General features: G+C 38.8%; 3 protein-coding genes across 7 annotated transcripts in view; 1 reads left to right on the top strand and 2 right to left on the bottom strand.

Moving 5' to 3' along the window:
* Positions 1-2,938, bottom strand: part of sik2b (salt-inducible kinase 2b) — a 46,502-nt gene extending 43,564 nt beyond the window's left edge. For 3 of the 4 annotated variants that reach the window (XM_039782469.1, XM_039782483.1, XM_039782491.1), the window contains exon 1: positions 2,389-2,937. In XM_039782469.1, coding sequence (XP_039638403.1) covers positions 2,389-2,526 — 138 coding nt within the window. In that variant the 5' untranslated portion in view covers positions 2,527-2,937. Of the gene's footprint in view, positions 1-2,388 lie in introns of all 4 variants that reach the window. The other variant, XM_039782476.1, reaches the window with a different exon arrangement.
* A 731-nt stretch (positions 2,939-3,669) lies between these two features.
* Positions 3,670-10,409, bottom strand: laynb (layilin b). The gene is made up of 7 exons (XM_039790609.1): positions 10,004-10,409; positions 8,451-8,757; positions 7,998-8,155; positions 7,285-7,329; positions 6,571-6,648; positions 6,265-6,382; positions 3,670-5,809 (listed from the first exon to the last, which is right to left on the bottom strand). The coding sequence occupies exons 1-7, from the start codon at positions 10,074-10,076 to the stop codon at positions 5,491-5,493; spliced, it is 1,098 nt and encodes a 365-aa protein (XP_039646543.1). The 5' UTR covers positions 10,077-10,409; the 3' UTR covers positions 3,670-5,490.
* A 9,110-nt stretch (positions 10,410-19,519) lies between these two features.
* Positions 19,520-24,245, top strand: LOC120570273 (zona pellucida-like domain-containing protein 1). Of its 2 annotated transcripts, none has more exons than XM_039818545.1 (11): positions 19,520-19,671; positions 19,912-20,036; positions 20,306-20,532; positions 20,729-20,919; positions 21,052-21,124; positions 21,211-21,308; positions 21,443-21,526; positions 21,635-21,806; positions 22,875-22,974; positions 23,062-23,085; positions 23,195-24,245. In XM_039818545.1, exons 2-11 carry the CDS (start codon positions 19,943-19,945, stop codon positions 23,347-23,349), a joined length of 1,218 nt encoding a protein of 405 aa, XP_039674479.1. In that variant the 5' UTR covers positions 19,520-19,671; positions 19,912-19,942; the 3' UTR covers positions 23,350-24,245. The 2 variants fall into 2 exon arrangements, with proteins under 2 accessions (XP_039674479.1, XP_039674471.1); XM_039818537.1 differs by having other exon boundaries at positions 19,520-19,683.
* The last annotated feature ends 85 nt before the right edge of the window (positions 24,246-24,330 follow it).

The following is a 24,330-nucleotide window of genomic DNA, read 5'->3' as shown; positions in this document are numbered from 1 at the left end:
TATGGGATGCCAAAACACTCCACAGCACTTTATAATACTGTGACACAGGATTTTCCTCTGGAAACTTATCACAGTGACAATCATTCTGGAGGAATTTGATTGGCAACCTCAATGTGTTGCCAGCTGATGGCACACTTTGTTGCGACAAATGTTGAGCCAGGTCTAACGTTTTCTGCTAGATGACCCTATATTTTTTGCATTGGTATTGCTGCTGTGTCAATGCAGTGGTATCATTGAAATAGTCTGAACACAGCCTTATGTTTGGTTTTATTCTTAAAGTGAATTGACAGCCCCATTCCACTGACACCCAATTTAATCCTATTTAGCATTATTGTATTTAGCACTTACAGATGTGCAGAAAAGGGTGTTTGAATATGTTCAACACTCTCCATTATCATTTTTCTACCCACAGTACAGACAGACAGGCCTATGCAATTTAACATCAATCTAAACCTTTAAATGGCTCTCCAGCTTCACATCAAGACCTCTAGGGCATACAATTTAAAATCGCTGGCCTATTACAGGGATTACAGGGTACTTAGCATGAAAAGCCAACTGTTTACATTGTCAACACTAACACACACAGAACATAAGACTTCTTGCATACCCTGCTGGCACAAGGTCATTTGAGTACAATGAGGTGAATTTAGCTTGAAAGTTATGAGGGCAGAAAAATGATGTGATCAGAGACGGATAAATGTACGACCTGCTGAGCTGACAGACATAACCACATGGGAATGGGCCAGCACTATGTGAACCCACAAGCTGCAGTATGTACATAATGGGATGAATGGGTCAGTATATCACGCAGGAGCCATGAGTAGAAAAAGTAGCACACACACACACACACACACACACACACACACACACACACACACACACACACACACACACACACACACACACACACACACACACACACACACACACAATCTGCTGTTTCATGTGTCATTAAACTCTGGTTTTCTTTACACAAATGCTCCAGGCTATCATCTCTTTTGCCCTGGCGAATTCACAAGGCAGATGGCATCACATGAAGTTGATAGCCTGCCTCTGCAGCTGACCTTGGCCATTTCAACAGTCTGGCTCGGACCATAGGCCTGGCCGAGCTAAACTGCTGCAGTGGCTCTCTTTCTCAACCAGTGCAGAGTGACCTCTACCAAATCAGTGGCCTGAAAACAACAACATGCATGTTTTCATCTAGCCCACATGCCACACCGCCTGAGGCAGAGGTGCAGCCACCTAGTGAAATTACCTGGTGTAGTGTACTGAATTAAAAACCTGCATTAACATAGCTGTTAGTGTTACACAGTTGCAGATTACCTGGCTAGCACTGCGCCACTTCACAGGATTTAACCAGATTAACACAATAAGAGAATCCATGTATTGCCTTGTTATTCATTAAACCTGCCAAGGGGCCTCATCTGGATGTAAATCTTGTTTTTTTCTGTACAGCACGTTCAACGACAAACCGTTGGAGGCTCTGTGAGGTCAAAGATCAAAGTGTGCAACGGTGTCTCTCAGCCTATTTTTCTATCACTCCCTCTGTCTTTTTCCACACACAGACTGGACACTCTCCCTGTGTCTATGCCATTACAATGGAAAGTCATGGCACTCAGTGGTACTGGTCAAGAAAGGCCTCTCTGTAGAGAACTGACATAAAACTGTATTAGCCAGACAAATCCAAGCCCTGTTCCTTCTGCGCTCATGCTGCATCGCCCGAGAGTTTGTAATATTAAACTTTCCCCAAACTCAGTGAAAACCCCAGAGCAGTGTCAGTGGATTGCTGCCTACATGCATGCGTACATAACGCCTTGCTTTTCAATTAGAGTTTTGGTTGGCATATCCTGCTCCTCACAAAGTTCTCAGCACTGCTGGCACAAGAAACCACTAAATCCCATCATTATTTGGATTACATAATGGGACCACCGACCCATGCATGCTGCATGCCCCAGATACAGCGATGTTTACAGCAACCAGACTCTTGAGTTGGTACACTGTGGCACTGTCTGGGTCATTACCAAAAGGAGCGCAGGTGTATGATGCCGGGTCTGGCGCAGGAAGCATGTTTACGGTTTGTGTTTCCCAGCAGCACTGGTGGTCAGACCTCTTACTGGCAGTGATGTTGGCTGAGGGGGGGGTGAACGTGCAGCGAGTCGTCGCTCCCTGAACCTGCAGGTATTCAAACACACCAGCTGTTGCTCGCACTGGAGCAGCCAAGTGGCCGGCAGTTACCTGATCCAAGTGTCTATTAGCGCACGATGTGGACAGCATTTCGGTATCTGCTGTGGCTATCTGGGGTGTCAACTAGTGCATAAAAGTTATGTAACTCAGCCGAACAGTAGCCCAAGTTAGCTTCCAGGCTAACTAGTTCACCGAAACACTCACCTCGGTCTTGGTAATGCGGTGTCGAGCCAGCTTCACGACAGCGAAATTGCCCTTTCCTAAAGTGCGCTCGATGTCGTAGAAGCCCACTCGGACCGGACCCCGGATCAGCGGTTTTTGGACACTGTCAGCCATGACCATGCTGTTCTGTATGGGACTGCTTGTGGAAGAGTAAGAGGTAGCCAGACGAGCAGGGGACACACGGGGGGCTCACTTGAGCAGCTACAGATAAAGACGAAAGGAAAACAAACCGCCCGCCTCCTCCTCCGCCGCCGCCGCCGCCGCTGCTGCTGCTGCTGCTGCTCGAAGCGTGTCCATTAAAAATAGACAAAGTTGATTTCTGTGTCGCCCTGCCAGCTTGAACGCCAATTTGGCAACACTCTCCCGTTAGTGCAGTGATACGAAGCAGGCCATTTGCTGAACCCGGGGGCTGTCACACCACGTTCTCCAATACAATAGACCTATACTATTTCAGCTCGAGGTGCCTCTATCAGCTACAGAGCACACGAGTTGACTTGCAAAGAGGCATCATGTTCTCTGGTTGACGTGTATTGACGTCAAAGCCATAGGGGTATTTGTACAGGGGGCGGGGCCACGAGGCCGCTCCACACTTCAGTGCCAATTGGTTGCCAAGACAACCAGACCCACCTCTTACGTCAACCGGTAAAATTGCTATTCTGAAATCTGTTTGCTTGCCTGCCCTGCTTGATTGCACGCAAAGGTAACTTTAAAGTTTCGCCCTGCAGGTGTTTAATGAGCCTTTAATCGGCTGCGAGTGAAAAGGGAAAAGGGTTAAATTTATTTTAAATGAACCTGAAACTGCATATTTTACTTTCTTATAGTAATGTGCTCTGCAAAAATGAATGGAATTTTTTTTAAAACAAAATAATATGCAAGGATGTAACGTTTAAAAGAAGAAAAAAAACAATTCACAGCATGTCTACTTTTAGTCATATAATCCAAAGAAATGTGCAATTGCCATTAAAAATCCCATATATTATTAATATTTAACATTATATAATGTAACATGGCAGGACCTCATGTGAAACTAAACATTTTATCAGCCACAAAGACACTTTGATCAGCTACATAACAGCACCATCTGTTGGAGAAAATAGAACATTTCAAATACAGTTAAAGTTTTCATAAAGTATTTGTACTTACTTTAGTAACAGACATTTTTAATTCACACCCATCTAACGTCACACAGACACTCCCCTACACAAATACAAACACATTTGAATATACTCACATTATTATTAAATAAGGAATGCAACCACAACATCTTGTAACCAAACTTTATTTGACATCTAAAGATCACATCACGTTTAAGATTCAGCACACGTTCACACCCAACAGTTGTTCTCTTCAGCTCATGCAGTGACAGTCTAACACAGAGTAGTGGATTACGGGCAGGCAGAGCAGCACTCCGAAGGCCCCCGCTGTCACGCATAGACTTCCTGAATGTAAGAGTTCCAGATGTGCTTTTGGCATTTCCTGTCTAACATTCTCCAAGAACACACTCAGCCTCTCCTTACTGGGCTTGCTACATATTTCTAAGACACAGACCCAGCAGTCCACTCAAAAATAACAAAGGCATTTGTGTTTAGTAATGTATATCCATGATTATTTTACAAATTTACAAGGCAGGCATTTACAAGCAAACACCGATGAATTAATCCATGACATTGACATACTCAAAAAATGGTCACTCCTAAAAACTCTCTGTACTGTCAGATCAGTGGAAGGGTTGAATTTCCCCCACAGTCAGGTGGGGTCTGGGAAAGCCCACAGCTTTGAGCTTTACTGGGGTCAGCAGAGTTCTGTCATGAGTGTTTCCGCATGTACTGTCCTGTTCCCTGACATCAGAGTCCAAACAGGAAGCCTTACACTGGGCAGACACCAATCTTTAGATTTAGAGAAAGGGTCAGAATAGTCCCTGAATAGGATAACTCTACTGTTGTAGAAAGACAACAGGATCTTTTTGTCCTTGTCTCGTAATATCTAGTGACGTGATTTGAAAGCGGCTGAATAGTTTATTTTGGATTTTTTACAAGATGAGTAACCTTGCGTGAGTCGTCAAAATTTGCACTTATACCCATGGTTAAATGTGCAATCCACCATGCCGAAATATAGGAGCACTGCTGTAACGATAACCTACCCTGACTCAGTAATGCGTATTTGAGATCATTCTTTGAAACCAAAGCCTTCGTGCTGCTGTGAAGTTACATAATTTGTCAGAGAATTTGTCCAGATGATGCATCTCAATGTTATAGCATCACCATAAGGTTGACATTTGTGGCTCAGAGTAAAGTGTCTAAACTATTGGACTGGATTCCCTAACTTTTAATCCATTTAATACTTTGGTTTATAACCAAATATCTGCAAATCTAATGATTCCCTTGATGAATTGAAATAATTCCCCTCAAGATCTGCTGCACTTTGTCTTTAGTGCTAATTAGCAAATGTTAGCATACTAACACACAAAACTATGATTGGTAAACATGGTAAACATTATACTCGCTAAACATCAGCATGTTATCATTGGTCTTTGGGAGCATGCTGATATTAGCATTCAGCTCAAAGCACCACTGTGTCTGAGTACAGCCTCACAGAGCTACTAGAATCCCTGCAGACTCTTGGTCTTGTTTAATGATAACATTTATTAGAAATATCTTAAATATATTACCAATTTTATATAACCCATTTATTACTCTTGAATCCAAAGGTATGCCATGCTTAGATTCCCAATTTGAGAACTCTTTATTGTGGGGTTCTGGGAAGTTTGGGGCCTAAATATGGACTCACAGTCGACATTACTTTGGGAAACCCTGCTTTAAGCATTTATCTGACTTGCAGCTTTGGATGCTGGATGCTCAATATGCAGCACTGGAGGTACACACAGGAGATTATTTAAGATAGGTCTAAGTCCAGGCCGACACAGACGCATGTTTAGTTAGCCTGAACCACACAAGTAACCAGTAGGGTTTACAGGAAGAAAGGGATTGAGAACATTGTGTTCCTCCGTCTAGCTGGGTCACATTCTATAGCTGGTATGAGGTTGACAGACACTCACAGAGACCAGATATGGCTGCATCAACAGTGTTATCCATAGATCTCATTTTCCACCCAACCAGTCTGCCGGCTCTGGGCTCTGCAGGTCTCATAGATGTCATTGGTCACAAAGCCGCTCTCCCTTTCCGCACATGACACATTCTCATAGTCGTCGCAACGGGAGTCCTGGGAAGGAGCACAGGAGTACTTTTTCATGATGTCTGCTGGTATGCTGCCGTCCAGAGCAGTGTGAGGCGGCAGTTTGCTAATGTCACTAAAGGCGTAAGGTCCTTGTATGGCATAAGGTGATGCTGTTGTTGACGTCCACGGTTTTGATCTGCTGGGGTAGCTTTCTGTTTCTGTCTTCCTCCTGAATATGAAAGAAATGACATTAAAGAGTGCAGTGTGATCATCACAACATGCTGCTGATTAGTGAACCTGTTTACAGGCCACATGAAGTGAGAAAACACATTTACCTTACTTGTTTTGAACCACAAACTTTTCTAAGACCAAAGATTCAAAAAGTATTTAAGTTATTGTACCCTTAGGAAATGTGTTCTCACATTGGCCAGAACTGAGTAATTAGTAGAGCTTGGAGTACAGCTGCATTGATGTGCCATATATTAAATAAATATTCAATAAATGCATTATGCACAGATATATTAACATCTTCTGCATAAAAGGAAATTCTTTCTTTTAAAATGCTTCTAAATATGTCATTGTATTACTCTGTATCCAGAATCACAATGTTTTATGTTTGCAGTACAACAAATAAGTACATGGTATTGTTTTTTAGTATGACAGCTTGCACTTTTCTGCTTTTACCTCTTAGCATGCTGTTTATAGCAGAAGAATCCAGCAGCTGCAAACAGCAGCAGTAGCAGAGCAGGCATAGTTGCATAAAGGATGTAGGAAACATACAGGGTGTCGTCTGAGAGAGACACTGCAAAGGAAAGAATATTACTTGGCAATACTTCTTGTTAGATGACTAGAGCTTTATCCTTGAATAGTTAGAGCCTGCCACGATCTGTTACTACATTCTTTTTTAGTAGTTTCCCTGAAAACATGAAGGGCTTTAACTTTAAGTATCAAGAGTAAATATACTTATAAGTGTTATTTTATTTTTCTTACCTGATGACTCAGGTAGTCCTATTTTTATCCTCTCATCTCTCTCTGTAGTTGACAATATGTTTGGCCTCAGAGATGGAACTAGAGCAATCAGAAAACAAGTTCACCAGTTGAATATGACATGAAAAAATATGACACATGGCATTGTTTATCTAACTATAAGAAACAATAAACTAAACATGTTAAGAGTTTGATTTGAAATATTAAAAGCATCATGTAAAACAAATTCCATGTTTGTTGCCTAATGGTTTGAATTTCACATTTTAAATGTCCTTATTGTTAGATGATGTTATCACATGCATCTCTATGAACCGTTAGCTTAATTTGAAATTTTTCATAGTATATGTGAATACATGTGTTGTATAAGTTTTGAATATGTGTTGATTCCCTTTTTGTAAAACTTATTATTTTGAATATTTTTTCCTGAATAACATCTACCCTTAAGGGAAACAGAAAGCTATTTGTGACAAGACTGAATACATCATACATGTACCGTAATGTACAACCCAAACATTAATACATTGTGACCACTATAGGTCTTTATTTACACAAAAGAGAATTTAACATTTAAAGTAAGTAGTAAAGTAGTAATGTGGTGGTTTAGTTGGACTTTTCTTGATCTAAGTATAAACACATCTGCAGTCACTTGTTATCTATCCCAAAGAAACATCATGCATACAAGGACAGCATGTGTGGGGTAGTCAGGTACAGTTGTACCTGCATGTGCTGTGTTCCCTTCTTCAGTAAATACTGGTACTTTTTCTGTAAAAGACAGAGGAAAGTCAGTTAACATCAATCAGTCATTCAATCCTTACAAATTATGTAATCATCGCTACTTCACTCAGCTCATAAAATGATTAAATACATAAAGGCACACATTCAAGAACCGTTTCACATCTGCAATAGAAAAAAATATAAGATAAACAACAGAAAGAATCATTAGGGAAAAAAGGGAAAAATTAATCAACAAAATAAAAAGAGCCTCAAATAGTCTTCAGAGAAGTAAACTGTTTAAATAAAATAAAAATATGCTTAAGGTCGTTATATAAATATCACCACAAAGTCTGGACACAGACTCAGTGAAGGGTTGTTTTACAGTGTTTACGTCCCTTAAAGGACTATAAACCAAAAAGGTTAATTTCAAAAGAAATATTTAAGATAGAAGAAGACCCAGGCAGATACAGTATATAGATTTCGGGGTTTCCGGAGTGCAGAGCCAAACCAACATTTAAAATTGCACATTACTTGTTTAGTGCTAGTGATTGACTGCGGTGGAAACATTTTAGTAATGGTTTTGGATGAACGGATGGATAAAATTCAGATTTTGTGGATTTAAGAACTAAGTAAAACCAAGAGTGCCCGAATGTCAATAATTCTCAGCACTGCGCAGCCAGGTACAACAGCCCAGTGTGTGTGATCTACTGGCTCACCTTCCGGGTATTTGCACACAAAGTTGTTTTTGGAGTTGCAGTTGTCATCGTTCCACTGGAACAGGAAATGACCTTCTTCATCGGGTGGTGCAGAGGGCTGGTAGTAGAGAACCACACACATTTCAACACCACACGATGGCTCGTCCCAATGCCAGTTCCTACAGCAAACAAGATTTTGCAAATTGGATCGCATATTGGACAGTTCACATTATTGTATGCAGTTTTACTTTATATCTGAATTTCTCATTCCCAAATTCTTGCAAAGGACTGTAGACATTCCATCATTCCCATACAAGCACCACTTTCAAACAATTATCTGACTACATCCTTTTTTCACTGATATTTCCTTTTTTGTGTGTGCTGTGTCCCCTGAGATCCCTCATACCATTTTCACTGATGCAGCCGAAACATTCATACATAAAGACTGAAATGATAAACAAAAATGAGAAAGACCTGAACTTGGCCTTGCTTCCATCCAGCCAATAGTACTGCGAGGGGCACCCTGGGCTCGTGGTGCCTGCCCTGTAACGCTGTGGGCTGCGCCGGAGCCCGATCCAGAAGTCTCCATCTCCAGCCTGCAGCTGCTGTATAAACCTCCCCATTAGCCGCTGCTCGCTTTCTGTTTCAATGCTGAGCAAGTCGCCTCCATCCGACCTGCAGGCCTGCCTGGCATCCTCGAAGGTCAGCCTCTGCCTGCTGTCCTGGATGTAGGACACCTTGTAGCATGGGCGCTCTGTCCCGCGCCGACAGATCCTTTGGCCTGGACACCACAGTCAGCATCAGGGAGAAAACAAGATGATAAGTGAAGGTTTTTTTTTTTCTGAAGACTTCCTGTGACACCCACATGGCAGGAAGATTATAAACAACCTAACTAGCATCACAGACAAATTAGGAACCAGAACTTTTATGCCTGTCTTTCCACAATTTCCTCTAACGTGGGTAGGGTAAACTATATGGTAGTGAAATTACAGTGTAAAAGCTATATTTTTAAGGGCTTAAAAAAAGACTTGTTTTTTCTAGATTGGTATTGTGCCATTCAAAATAGTTTTGATGCAGTGGTGTACTGTGAGAGATTTTAAATATGGGAGTCTGAACATGTCTGAAATGCAGTGGTTTGCTGAGGTGGCACAATGAGTTGCTTAATTATTGACTGAAGTATGTTAACTATGGCTTTACAAAATGAATAATGATGGTCTAAGGCACAGATGGAACATCACTTACAGGTCTTTTTTTTTGTTTATATACCAACTAATAAACAGACAACAAATTAAACTAGTGGTTCCTAACCTTTTTATTGCTTCTGACCCATTGATACAAAGTCATGTCTACCTGTGAGCCCTCATTACAGGTTGTATAGGAGTTGAAAACAAGTGAGATTATGATGTAAGAGGAATTATTTTTTCTTTTCCAGAAAAAAGCAAAGAATAAACATTTAATCTCTATTAGAAACATTGCTTCTATCATTTCTATCTTTACCTTATAGATTATAGAATATGAGTGATAGTAGGCTATGGATGTGGGCATCTGTTGCATATGGTAGTTAGTACATGCTGCTGTTATTATAGTAAGCACTGCAGCATTGTTATGGGTAGGCTACTATAAGATTAAAGTGAGAAAAACTGTGACATCCTGACTTCAAATCACTGATGTGAATCGCAAACACCCTGTTGATGTTCATTTTCCAGCACATCGCGTGCTGCTGTATGTGTAAGACTGCAGCCTGGTTATCATTAAAACGAACAGGCCGGCTGTATTCTTTAGCTTCGTACGGTGGTTCTGGTATCAACTTCGTTACCTCAATCCACTTAAGAAAACACAAAAATATACAACAAACTTAGGCCACAACAAATGCAAAGCCTCGTTCAGCGCCTGCATATGCAAACTGCAAAAACGTCCTTGGTAAAAACAAACAAGTCGAAGTCTTACCTTGGAGCAAAATAGTATTACACCGTATCAGTGGCATTTAAAAATAATGGAGCTTTAGTTCCTCCGAAATAAATTCTTACCATTTATTTTAGACGCGGATCCAGGGTGGAACAAAACGGCGATAACAGTGCCAAACAGCTTCATAAAATCCATGTCTACATGTTCCCCCCAGTGTGTTGCAAGATTAGTCTTGGAATCAAGTGTAAACGAGTTCGTTAGAAGTTAAACTTCAAGTTTTCAAATCCTGTGTTAACCAGACTAATGATAGAGGCAGCCGAAACGGTCTGTCCAGTCAAAAGTGGGTCGACTAGCGGAGGCGTGCATATGGCGTCTGGCTGAGAGGGGAAAAAAACATCAAGAGTGAGATAGTCCAAGATTTTTTGCTTTGAAAAAGAGAAAGTATAGGCTATTGTTGCTTTTCAGTGGTTCTTTTCCCTCAAGATGTAAACTCAAACCACTGAGGTATGAATTTGTGCAGCGTGTGTCTTTTACTAAATGAACAAAATACCATTCCACATATAGTAATGTCATTATAATGGGATGAATAGAGGTCTTTGTGCAAACTATGCATCATGCTCCCCGAATTAAAATAAAGAATGAGTATCTCTCCTTCCTTTTCCACTACATACACACAATACACTACACACTACACACACACACACACACACACACACACACACACACACACACACACACACACACACACACAGACACACACAGTGCTGTCTGGGGAAAAATAGCTCTGAGGAGAAAATGAAGCGAGAAAGCAGAAACAGAAACAAGGCTGACTTCAAAAACTTTAATGGTGTGTGTTAAAAGTACATCTCAGTTTTTCCTTTTTCTTGTCTGGTAAACATTTTATACCTCATAGGCTATGATGTGATTCCGTTCATTCAGTTTATCTGTGTCTGATGTGGCTGTGAATAAAAAAACATCTCCCTTGAAGCAAGTGTAAGTGTTTGAAAGGAAACTGACTCACTGTGAAAACACCATGAGATACACAGCCAGGACAAAGTGAGATAGGGACAGAGTAAAAGATCAAGAGGAAGAGAGAGATTGAAACAGGAAAGCATGCAGAGGAGGAAGAGGAAAAGATTTTTTTTAGAGCCATACTTCCTATTCATTGCTTTGGTTTGGTTTCAGGCATTGCAGCTTCATTTCCTAGAATATGAGTGATTGTAAAATTCTGTAGCAGACGTATGGATTATGCAACGGAAATAAATCATTTTACACTGTTTAATCCAGCAAAATCATCAGACTGAAACTTTCCCCCAAACGAAGGCTGTTTTATTAAATGTAGTTGTTTGTAGGATTTTATTTGTGTTATTCATGCGGTAAGTTAATAGGACTTAATTTCATCGCTATGCACTGTTCAAATAGCAGAAAATGGGGTAGAAATAACACGTTAGGCCATATTTATTGGGATTTATGTTTTCATGTAAACTATGAAGGTAAAAACTTATTAGGTGGCCAAATATTTTAATCAAAGGGCCAGATGCGGCCCACAACCCACTATTTGCCCACCACTGCGTTAGAGGAAAAGGTCAGTGTGATCACATTTATCCAACTATACTTCATAATATTCCCTTCCACAGGTTGCACAAAGTCAGAGTCATTGAATGGTTTGATGAGTATAAAAATGATGTGAATCATGTGCTATGGGCTTTGCAGTGATGCTATGGCTTTTGTCACCCATTTACTAAACTGTAGCTCTACTTATTGCATCCCTCCAATTTCCCCAAACTATACAGTTGTTTCACTAAATCCCACATTTCAACCACCAAAATGAAGCGCTGTTATTGATACAATGCTATCTGAAAACTTTAGACACTCTCACTACAATACATTTTTTGTACCTTATCTTTGCAAAACATATGTGCCACAACCTAAAAACACACTACCATAATGGCATACTGCTGTCAAAATTATACTCTCTGTACTTAACCCTCTATACTCCTTATCTGTCAATGTAGACATGTAATCTGGAAAACCTGTATTTATCTAACTATACACTGTTGTACATAATTAATCTCTATCGTCTAGATAACTGCACAGAATACTGTACTCACCTGCACTTTGGTATTTAATGCTTCTTTTGCACTTCTGGTTGGACGTCAACTGCATTTCATTGGCTCTGTACCTGTACTCTGCTAAATGACAATAAAGTTGAATCTAATCTAAAAATACACACACGTAAACCTCCCATTTGAAACATATCTACTAACAATTGCTCTGCAAAATATATACAGCGAAAATAGTACAAAAAACAGAGAAAATAACAATGATGCTCTGCCATGCTATACTTTTTATAGGCTTGTTTATTAGAGGCCTTTATCTGCAGCCCACGTCATTGTATCTAGAACTATAACACAATGTACAGTACATGATTGAACACCACAGCCTGAAGTTTGTCCTCTTATGTTGTGTAATTTTTAATAACATCCATCAACAGAAGACATTGGAAGCCGAGTAATAAACACCAGCACCTCTCTGCTCTGAGCTGAGAGAGGACAGACAATCACAGACTGTTTGTCAGTGTGTTTGTTGTTTACTACTCTCTCTATCTGTCTCTCTCGGCTGTTAACACAAGACTGTCTGTCCTGCGGGAGTCTTGCTGTCAGACGGAGCCTCTGGATGCTTGTCATGTGTGACCGAACGATTTTTCCTTGGTTTGGTCTTTCAAAGCCTTTTAAAGCTTATTTGATTAAGGGTTGATGCACACAAATGTTTGTCTCGTGATGAAGAGCTGTGACGGTTGAGCTTGTCTCAAAGATTATTTGTGCTAAACAGGAATCCACAACAGATAATTTCACATCAGGACTTTAATGTTGGACTCTATATACAGGTGTTATAATTAAATGCAATTAAACATTTTGAATGGGGCATGAGTATTTGAAACATTGTATATAGATTGATTTGTATATTTGAGTGTCCATATGGGTTTACATGAAACTATACAGCAACAACCAGGATGGCCACATGACACATCAAAAAGGGAACATTTAAAATAATAACAATTGTAAAATAGATATATGATCAGACATTCCACCTTCGGTATTAGTGCAGACATATTGTCAGATTAAGCTGCTAGGGGTGCTGAGGCAAAAAATAGCTAAGAGGAGGAAGCTGTGTCTCTTGGCTCGCACTCCTCAAGGCTGGTGAATCACGAGTCCAGCAGACGGAGACAACAACGAGGCATTTGAGCTCTGTCTAATTTTGGCCAGCAGATGACACCAAACTACTGATGAAATGAGGCCGAGCAACAACTCCTATTCACTTTTGAAACAAATCTATTTGTTTTTCAATTCAACTCAAGTATTTTAATTATGTACAATTTTATAGTAATGGTACTTTACTTGAATATGCTACATTGTCTCACATAGCTGGAGTTACTGGTTACTTACAATATTAAAGATTAAACCAGCAGTTTCCAATCTTTTTTTTACTTTGACAGTTTATAAAAAAATCTGCATCTTGTTGTGGCTCCATGTCTTGTCAGAATCAGAATCACTTTTATTGGCCAGGTTTGTGTAAACAAACAAGGAATTTGACTCTGGTTAATCTTTGCTCTCAAAGTACAACACTCACTTAACATATAAGAATAAAAACAGAAAGGACAGTAATGAATATAAAAAAAAATACTGTTAAATATGCAGTATAACAATACAATAGAATTTAGAGATTTACAAAAAATATACAATAACAATTGAAGAGAGGGAAGGAATAGTGCAATATGAGTATAGTGTGAGATTTAAGATTTAAATATAAATGTAGTGCAAGGCAGTTCAGTGCAATGGTAATATATTAATAACAATATTGTAATTGTGGGATTGAAAATATACATGACGAAAATGAGTGTTGATTGACTTTGTTCAGTGTAAGGGTGGGGGCTATTTCTGAGTGTTCAACAGAGTTCAAGTTTCAGGTTGTTCCACCAAAGACACATTTCCCCTCTAAACGTCTCAGATGGTTTCATTTATATAACTGTTAAATTTGAGTATCAGAACTTAGTTTTTTAATTACCTCACACCCCCTATGATGTATCTTGGGTCCTAGGTTGTGAACCACTGGACTGAAATAACTTTATATTGAGTAGCTACATCAGCTACAATAGTTAAATACTAAAGTCATCCATTAGTATTAACAATCTAATGTTGTCATAATAATATCTTAGTCACATGGGACATTGTAGTTGTATTGAGTAACTTTTTATAACTTTAAGTACATTTTGCTGGCAATACTTCAGTATTATACACTTTTGAATGCTGGACTTTTACTTGTAGTGGAGTATTTTTTATAGTGCTGTTTCAGTATTTTTACTTGTGGATATGGATGATTATTCTACCATTAAATTACACTAACTGATTTTTCTTATTTCATATGCTTGAAGAATAAGGAAATATATTTAGCTAACTATTGCTACAAGGTAAATATATATGTACGCTTAGACAAAAACTCCTCTGCAATGTTGGAAAAAAACATATTTACTCAGTTAGTAACTGAGTAAATATGTTAATAATAAGGTTCAATCTGACATTTTAGTCAAAATTTAGTTATTTACATATTCTTACTCTGGTATAACATTATTTAAGGTGTTTTTTTTAAATAAAATTAATTTTGGGTGGTTTTTTTTAATTCAGAAAACAAAAATGTTCTAGCTACAGAGTTACACCATGAGTTACACTCAAACTTGGAGTTATAAGGTTCTATATGTGGCCCAATCATCTTTTGGAATATTTACAGAAGGACCAATCAAATACTGTCTCTTTATGGCGTCAGGTTGTCTAGCGCTAGCGGCTAGCTAACGTTAGCTAGCGCTAGCTAACATGACCTAATTCTAAAAGTTGTCCTCAGCAAAATCCAAACGCTATAATGCAAATGTAAATTCAGTCATATCCAATCATTTCCTTGCCAAACATCATTTCCAACTTGATTTGTATAATATTCTAAGACTAGTTATTGCTAGCTAACGTTAGCTAACGCTACCTAACGTTAGCTAACATTAGCTATTTTTTTTAAATTGTCTTCATAGATATATATCTATGAATTGTCTTCAGCAGAATCCAAAAGCATGAGAAAGCTAGCATTAGCTAACATGACCTAATTCTAAAAGTTGTCCTCAGCAAAATCCAAACGCTATAATGCAAATGTAAATCCAGTCATATCCAATCATTTCCTTGCCAAACATCATTTCCAACTTGATTTGTATCATATTCATTTAAGACTAGTTACTGCTAGCTAACGTTAGCTAACGCTACCTAATGTTAGCTAACGCTACCTAACGTTAGCTAACATTAGCTATTTTTAAAAGTTGTCTTCAGCAGAATCCAAAAGCATGAGAAAGAAAGATATTACTTAAACAAAATCCCACTGTACCTTAGGGCTTGCCTCCAAATGATGGCTAAATTGGGGCGGCCTCTGGCTCACCCAGTGGGAGCGTTCGCCCGTGTTGGCTGGATCCTGCAGCGGCGCGGGTTCGAAGTCTACCTACTGCCCTTTGCTGCGTGTCGTCCCCCATCTCTCTCCCCCTTTCATGTCTACACTGTCACTGTATAATAAAGGCAGAAGCCCCCCAAAAAAATCTTTAAATTTTTTTACATGTAGGCTAAAATTAACATTAGCACACTATCAATAGCCTGGTATTATAGATAGCCTTTTGGTAGTGATTATCTCCTCATTGCAAGTAACAGCACAGCATCTCAAATGAGCTCCATTTTAAGTAACCAGTCTTGGGTTTGAAATACCTTGTTCATAAGCAAAACATTTCTGATCAGTTTTATCTGAATGAGTGGCAGTATTGCTATGTGTAATGTTGTATGACGCGTTTTACATTTAAATTGTTTAAAAATAATTTGATAAACTATCAAAATAAAGACTGATTTTAAATATTCATTCAACTCGTTTTTGATAAACTGAAGGACCTGACATGCATCAGACCATGCATTTTTTTAAATCATTCATTTACATTTAACTTACTGTAATCTTGAATAAGAAAGATGAAAGGAAAAATGACACACTGGAAAAATTAAGTGTTAAGTGCATGAATGCATGAAGATTTAACATATTAACCAATACAAATATTTTTTTATTATATAAATTGAACAGTCCAAATTCTTTGATAATCATTGTTCCTTTTTCTGTTTTTGAAGATAGAACCACATATATCCAAGGCGGCTGTTAGTTTTTATAACTAAAAGGTTCTATCTACAATTGACCTGTTTCAAAAACCCTAATTTTCAATTCATGTAGAATTTTGGTATCTCAGATGTAGAATACATTCATGGTGTATATATTACCTGTGATCATATATGGTGTATACATTCATGGTGTATATATTACCTGTGATCAGACTGGTAGCTATGAACATATACAGCTTTCAGAACAAGAAGTAGCCAGGTGTCTCTCTAAAATTAGACCAAATAAAACCCTGGGGCCTGATGGCCTTCAAGGAAGGGTGTTAAAGGTATGCTCTCAACAGCTTAAAGGGGTTCTTACTCCGCTGTTTCAAATTTTGCTGAATTGTGGTGTTTTTCCAAATTCATGGAAGAAATCCTCAATAATACCTGTGCCTAAAGTCTTGAAGGCTGTAGTCCTTCGAGACTTTAGACCAGTGGCACTCACTCCACTCTTACTAAGTGTATGGAGAGGGTGGTCAGCACCCATTTAATGTCTTCTGTTGAGAATCAACTTGACCCCCTTCAATTTGCCTATAGGCCACACAGGGGCACAGAGGATGCAACTCTTACTCTTGTAAATCAAATAGCTAAACATTTGCAAAAACCAAAATCGCTTGCTCAGGTTCTTTTTATTGATTTTACTTCTGCTTTTAATACTATGCAAATTGATATTCTTTTAGAACAACTTCATAGGATGAATGTGAATGGCGGGCTCATTCACTGGATTAGAAGTTTCTTAACTGACCGCCCTCAGAGAGTGTTAATGAATGGGGTTTACTCAGAGGAGCTTGTTATAAATACTGGAGCACCACAAGTTGTCACCTTTGTTGTTCTCTATTTATATAAATGAAATGACTGTGCACAGTACCAATGTTAGTTTACTTAAATATGCTGATGACATGGCTTTGGTAGGACTTCTCACAGAAAATAATGCAGCACATGAGGAAGCTTACTTTAGCCAAGTCACTTTACTGCAGGACTGGTGTCAGACTGTTAAATTGGAAATTAACATGACTAAAACAAAAGAACTTATAATACAAACGAAACCGAGAGGGGCCAGTAACTTCAACCCTGTTGTACTTAACAGCCGGTCGAAAATTTCAAGTATTTGGGTACAATCATTGATCGCACTTTAAGTTTTAATGTTAACTCAGAGAGTATTTTTAAGAGAGCTAACAAACAGTTGTTTTTAATTAGAAAATTGAGGAGTTTCGGGGTCAGTCAATACATTCTTGAGATGGCATATAGGGGCTTAAGAAGCAGGGAAGGTGATTGGCAAGTCACAAAGGCAGCTTGGGGATGTATTTGATAATGCGGTACTCAGGAAGGCCAGACAGATATCAGCAGACACCCTACACCCACTAAACTTAGTTTGAGTTGCTTCCATCTGGCCGTAGATTCAGGGTTCCAAGGGCGAGTCGGAACATTTATAAGAGAACTTTTATTCCCCATGCCATACATGAACTTAATTTAAAATTTTAAATGTGTTAATTGTAGATCGAAACTTACCTTATCTTAATCGTCTGCACTGTTTTCCATTCCTGTTGTTGCATGTTGATGGTATTAGTGTTGTACTGTTAACTGTGTGTATTTTAATGTAATTTTAAATTGGTGTCATTGATGTATATCTGTCGGAGAAGTCAAAGACAAATTTCCACTAAGGTGGACAATAAAGTCTAATCAAATCAAATCAAATCAATATGTAACTCTGGTGCTATGAAGAAATGTGCCCCATTTGTCAGTTTTGCTATTTGCAATGCTAAAACTTTAAACCTCAATATCTCAAAACTGATCTGAACGCAGATAGAACCTTATTATTCTGAGGTAGCGAACAGTTGTCAATGTGACATGCTATATTCACACCCTGAGGGGTCTTTAGCTATTCTAATGATATGCTTTATTGTACATGCTCACAGAGTACAGTAAGGTATCTCCATGCCTTCCCAGTGTATCCTCTTTCTTCTAAAACTAGTGTTCTGCCCGCTCTGGGCCTCATTTTCATTGTTTTCTAATGTTCATTATACTGTGTGTCAGTAACCATTCTCGCTCTTGGTGGAAGTCTAATGTATCTAACTTTAGCCTCCCTACTGAAGAAATGGTTGCTTTGTGGTTCATTTCTATTATATCATTTTTGTTTAAAAATCAATTTTTAGCTATCTGAAGTAGGAACATTTTCATATTTCTACCCCATAAAGGAACACTTAATCTTTCCGTTTGTCTATCAAAATCCCTAAAATTGGAGCTACATGGTGGTTTCATTGGGGAGTGATGATATGCTATAAACTATGTGCTATTGGCAGTTTACATGATTATCTATTTATTTGTTGTTTATCCAGACCCATTGACCTATGGACAGGTGAACATTATTTTACAGACATCTCCATCCAGACATTATCTTTGACCCATGCAGTCAGAGGAGAACATGAAATGGAGAATGTGATTAAGAGTGCAGAAGAATGGCCAACGAGTTGAGAGGTAACATCGCCGGACGCAGACGAGGACAGAAGATATTGTAAAAGATTGACGCATCTGTGGATAGTATAACAAATGTCCTCTCACCATGGGCACTTTAGCAAAAACAGTAATGCTCCTTTTCATTCTATATTTCTGAGGAACAATGGGGCTTCTCAGTTGAGCAGCAACAGTTGTGGCCTATAGCTATAGAGACCTGCAATGCAACTCTATGGAGACAATAGCAGAGAGCGTTGTCGTGCAAGGTATATTAACAAAGGTTAATCCTGGTTGGAAGAGGACTTTATTGCTTGTGGCGAGAATGATCACCTTTCAACAATTCAAGGCGTTTTATTCTCAAGAAAATGAATCCTTCGTTCAAGATAGTGAATCTCTGCACAATGTTTTTGAAAAATGTACTTCTGTAGAGTTGTTGATGCAACTTATTTGGAATGCAGCACAGTATCTCAGTTATTAATTAAAGAAGATAGCAATACAGTACAATCAGAATTAGCATATAAAATGAATTTATTATGGATGTTTTCAGTCAATGTTTTACCAATAGCATTAGTGTGCTGATCAAGCACCTGCAGGTCTTTAGTAAAGTTTCCTGAATTTAGTGTATGTATATGAAATATGGATGAAATCTGACTATGGACAATTATGTTGATAGTTTCAAAATGCACTTCTTTCCCTGAAGTACAGTGAGTTTATTTACTATGAATATGCTCATTGCATCCAAGTTTAAACCCTTATTTCACCTTCAATAGTCATTATTGATGGAGGGAAACCTAAAACAGCAGTTGTAGTTAACCTGAGGGATCTGTGTCAATTCCCATTCAATCATTAATCTGCTGGTTTTAGATCTGACAGTGAACCCTGCCTGGAGCTGCTGGCGTCAAAACGAGAAGTCAGGGTAGAAACGTGCAAGTGTGTGTGTATGTGTGTGTATGTGTGTGTGTGTGTGTGTGTGTGTGTGTGTGTGTGTGTGTGTGATTGTGCGTGCACAGGGATCTGTAAATTGAAAAGAGGAGAGTCACACCTCTATGGTTTTAGATGTCTTGAGGCTGTCAAATACTATAAAAGCCCCCTGCATGACTACTTCTGAGACACCTACTCAGGTAGGAGCTAAGGTAAGACTAGGTCTATTTGAAATGTATTGATTTTAAATTGCAACTTTTTAGGGAAAATGTCAACAGTTTCAGCTAGGCAAAACATTTGCAAAAAATTTGATACTGAAAATTATAGTCACATAAAAATTTTACTTTTACCAATATGTGATTTTTCTAAATAATCATGTTTGTGCATCTGTTCTGACTTTTTTTTTTATTATTCATATTTCTTTCTCCATCTAAATACAGAATTTATGAATTTGAGTCTCCTCCAGACAGCATGACTCTCCATCTTTGGCTCCCTCTGCTGGTTGTGCTTGTGCAGCCAGCTCTGAGTCTCTACAACTGTTCATCTCAGTATAACAGGGCCCCAGGTAGGTTAACTATTACGTTCACTGAGCCAAATGGTTTTGTTTTATATGGGCATTCTGCACAAATCAAGCATACAGTATTTGTTGACAAATACAAATTGAGAAAATGACTTTCCCCCCGTGCTTAATGTAATGGACTTTCTCCCCTCATTTCTGTCTCTGCAGTAGCAGCAACAACTGGATCATTTTAATTTAACCTCTGGTTCCAATGGAAAAAACTATCTTAAAATGTTATCATCCTTCTTGGTTTCTCTTTTTCCATGTTTTGATAGAAAATTCAGACCTGACAGTTGAATGTGGCGCCAGTATGATCACCCTGGAAATCAACATGTGCACGGTTCAGTGGTCGGGCTTCATGGGCACAGACCTGGCTCTGAATGGGAACCACAACACTACGGCGTGCCAGGGCTCTAGCGACACCAGTGTGAACCCTCCAATCGTCCGTTTTCAACTTCCTGTTAACCAGAGCCAGGATAACCCCTGCCGCCAGTCTCTGCAGGTCTGAAAGATTTTGGTAGAAGATGGTGAATAATAATGAATTACTGGAAGGTTTAGGGAGATATTGACATATAATCAAACAAAGTAGTTCCAGTGATTTTACCGCAACAGGGATTCGGATAAACATTTTATTTAGGGTTCTGTGACAATTTCAAAGACGGTCATGTATTGATTATATTATTTGTCATCTTGTCCAGATTGTAGATGAGGCCCCGGACCCCACAGGCCCCTTCAGCAGCTTCTCAAGTATCCAGTCAGTTATCATCACCGGGTTCCTTGACACACCGAACTCTGACCAGGGGTTGATCAGCTACAACACTGACCTCTACTATCACTTCTCCTGCCGCTACCCACTGGAGTACCTCCTCAACAACACACAGATTGTGACGTGAGTAACTGTAACATCTTAAAATAGAGCCTACATTGTGCAAAAGGGATATTTCTGTTACCATGTTACCATTTTGTCTCAGGCAACACATAGCATTTGTTCATAGTCGTTTTCTTTTCCATGATTTTTTAGCTCCTCAGTGTCCGTGGCGATCAGCAATAATAACGGAACCTTCATTAATACACTGAAAATGAGTGTTTTTAATGTAAGTATATGAAATAGCCTATATAGTATACTTAGTATACTAAGAGAGCAATTTCTCATGCTTTATTTTACTTCTTATTTTTCTAGGGCTCTGACTATGGCTTCCCATTAGTGGTACCTTCGACAGGGCTTGCGTTACGAACGAGGATCTATGTGCAGGTCCAAGCTGTTAACCTCACAGGAAAGTAAGTAAAAGACCATTTGGATGAGTGGATGCTCATAGTGAATTTGCTTATCTGAAAACAAATATTGAAATAAAAGTGAGCACACTGTTTTTCTTGTAGCAAACTAACGCATTGGCCTACTGGCCCCTTTTCAGTTTCTATGTACTGCTGGATCAATGCTTTGCCACTCCCACTCCTTACAACATATCACAAAATGAGCAGCTCAACTTCTTCGCCGGGTATGGACGCACACGTCATTATTAGCTTTTTACATGGGGGACATAATTAAACCTGCATATCACTTTTTAAAATATAAACTCTATTTCAATAATTCTGCTCTCTGCTAGCTGTTCAGTGGACCCAAGGACATCTGTGACAAGCAATGGCATTTCCACGGTTGCCCGATTTAACTTTGAGGCCTTCCGATTTACCGCTTACCGCGACCAGGCAAAGTCCAGCATCTATCTGCACTGCATGCTGAGACTCTGTGAGCCCAGCAAATGTCAAGTGCTGTTGTCTGTAAGTAGTCAAGAACAAATGACTCTGCTTTAAAGTCAGTTAGTCACATTCAAATATTTAATAAACCTGAAACCTAACAGTTGCTTCTGATAGGATTGCTAGAAATGTCTGGAGAACGAGTATTTTTTTCCGGGCATTTTATGACCTTATTAGATAGCAGATGTTACACACTTGGATTTATGGAAGCATTTTCCAGGCATTCATGGTTTTTAAGAACGTGAATTCTTTTCTTCCTTCAGTAATCACAGAACACACACATATCACCCTCATTCACGGCTGCACTAACTAAGGATTTAGTACAGTGTTTACTCCTACTAGTGTAACTCGTATTCAAATAACCTGCACTCATACTGTCTAGCACAGTACATTCACACAGGCCGCACAGAGATGTACTAAATAACTTTTCCGTCACATAACTCACATTGTATTATGATATCAACTATGACATGTATGTTTGTTTCACATCTGTATTAGTATACTATAACACCTTAGCAACTACTATGCTCACCTGTAATCACAGAACACACACATTCACGGCCTCAGCCTCATTCACGGCTGCATTCAGGATTTTAACTACAGTGTTTACTGAATTGTGCAGGACCCCTCATGACTGCCCACATCGCCTGTGCCTTTGTACTCACCCATGCCTCATGCATACTGTCCCAGTGTTATTGGATATTATATATATTGTGCAAGCTAATGAAGGAGTGGAACAATGCATTAACATAATCAACAAAAGAGAAAGGGGGGGTGTCCCTTTATATAGGAAATATTACTATAAGTCCCACACTGACACATTATAGGGAGATGACAGGTATGGAGAATGATAGGAAACAACTACAACAAAGGTCCTTGGTCATTCCAGGGACATTGTGGTTTATGTTTGGCACCTCAAATCCCCAAGACCAGGGCACCCCAATTTGTCTTAATTGCTTCTTTTTCAATTTCATCATAAAATAAAACATGTACTGTACATCACACGTTATTTCCTAAACTTAAAATGTATATAGTTTTACATCATTTAACATATATCAAACTAAATCCAACTGGATGTTTGTTGTTTTTCAGTCCTGTAACAACAGAAGAAAAAGATCTGTGACTCCTTTTGGAAAAGAAACCAGCGAATCTGCCACTGTTTCAGTTGGACCTCTTTACACTGCCAGAGAAGGTAAGAACCAGCAACAAACACTACTATATTGAACCATGATAAAAAGACTTTTTCACTGACTCTCTTTCGTATCTTCCTTTTTTACAGACATACCATATGCAGCTGCCTACAGTGAGTATATTGTGATCAAATTCACCATTAGAAATACATTTTTATACCTTGGAAGATGTTACAACAACCCAAAGAGCAATCTTCATTAATCTCTCCCTGTGTGAATCAGGTAATAACATGGCATCAGAGAGGGATAACGTGAACGTGACGGGCCTGGTGGTGGGGTTGGTGTTTGGCTTGGCTGCTGCTGTCTTGCTGGTTCTTGGTGGCTGGTTCACCCTGAAGAAGTTTTATTGGGGGGGAGGATTACTTCATGACAAATGACAAATTGTCTTCGCCTCGTCGCCTCACAGCATATTGTGACTTTCTGACAAAACAAAAATGATGTGCTTCTCTAAATCAAGGAGTAAAGTTGGGTTTCTATTATAGAAACAAAGGCTGTTTCTCTTTTAACGCTAGAAAAACACTTATACAAGCAACATTTATGTCAATGCTGGATTATGGTGATATTTTATACATGCATGCAAATCAATCTTCTTTGAAAATGCTGGACTCTGTATACCATGCAGCACTAAGATTTGTAACTAATTCTAGTTTTCGTACTCATCACTATAGCTTGTATGAGAGTGTTGGTTGGCCTTCTTTGCACAATTGCAGGTTGGAGCGTTGGTATATTTTTCTTTTTAAAGCCATACTGTGTAAACTGCCTCCTTACTTATGTTCTCTCCTGACTCCTAAAGTAACCACCAGGAAATGTAATCTTCGATCATATGGGCAAATCATGTATGACATTCCCCAAACTGTCTTCAGTGAAAGTGCCTTTAAAGTTTCATCCTGGTATAAATTGCAGAATCATCTTAAATTAGACTACCAACCAACAATGACACAATTTAAAATTAGGATAAAGGACTATTTGTGTACTAAATGCACATGTGCTGTTACTGAGCGCTGCTGGTGATTATGTTGAGAGATAATGTTAAATTGCCAACTGTCTTTTTCTGTTTTCTGTTGTCTGTTTTTCACTATATATTTTAATATGGAACTATTATACTGCTGTCTTGGCCAGGACTCCCTTGAAAAAGAGATTCTGAATCTCAATGGGATTATTTTCTGGTAAAATAAAGGTTAATACAAAATAATTAAATAAACAAAAAATTTTAATCTGATAATGTTGTGATTTGTCAGTAATAATCAAATGTGCTTGTCTGGTGACCATGGAAATACAGCAAACACACTGGTATCTTACATAACCTCCTCTGTATACTTGCTGCATCTGCATTCAGCAGTCATTTATCAGTTATGACG

This window comes from Perca fluviatilis, chromosome 2 (genome assembly GCF_010015445.1).
Source record: "Perca fluviatilis chromosome 2, GENO_Pfluv_1.0, whole genome shotgun sequence".
Lineage (NCBI taxonomy): Eukaryota > Metazoa > Chordata > Actinopteri > Perciformes > Percidae > Perca > Perca fluviatilis.
This window is presented reverse-complemented; position numbering and strand designations above follow the sequence as displayed.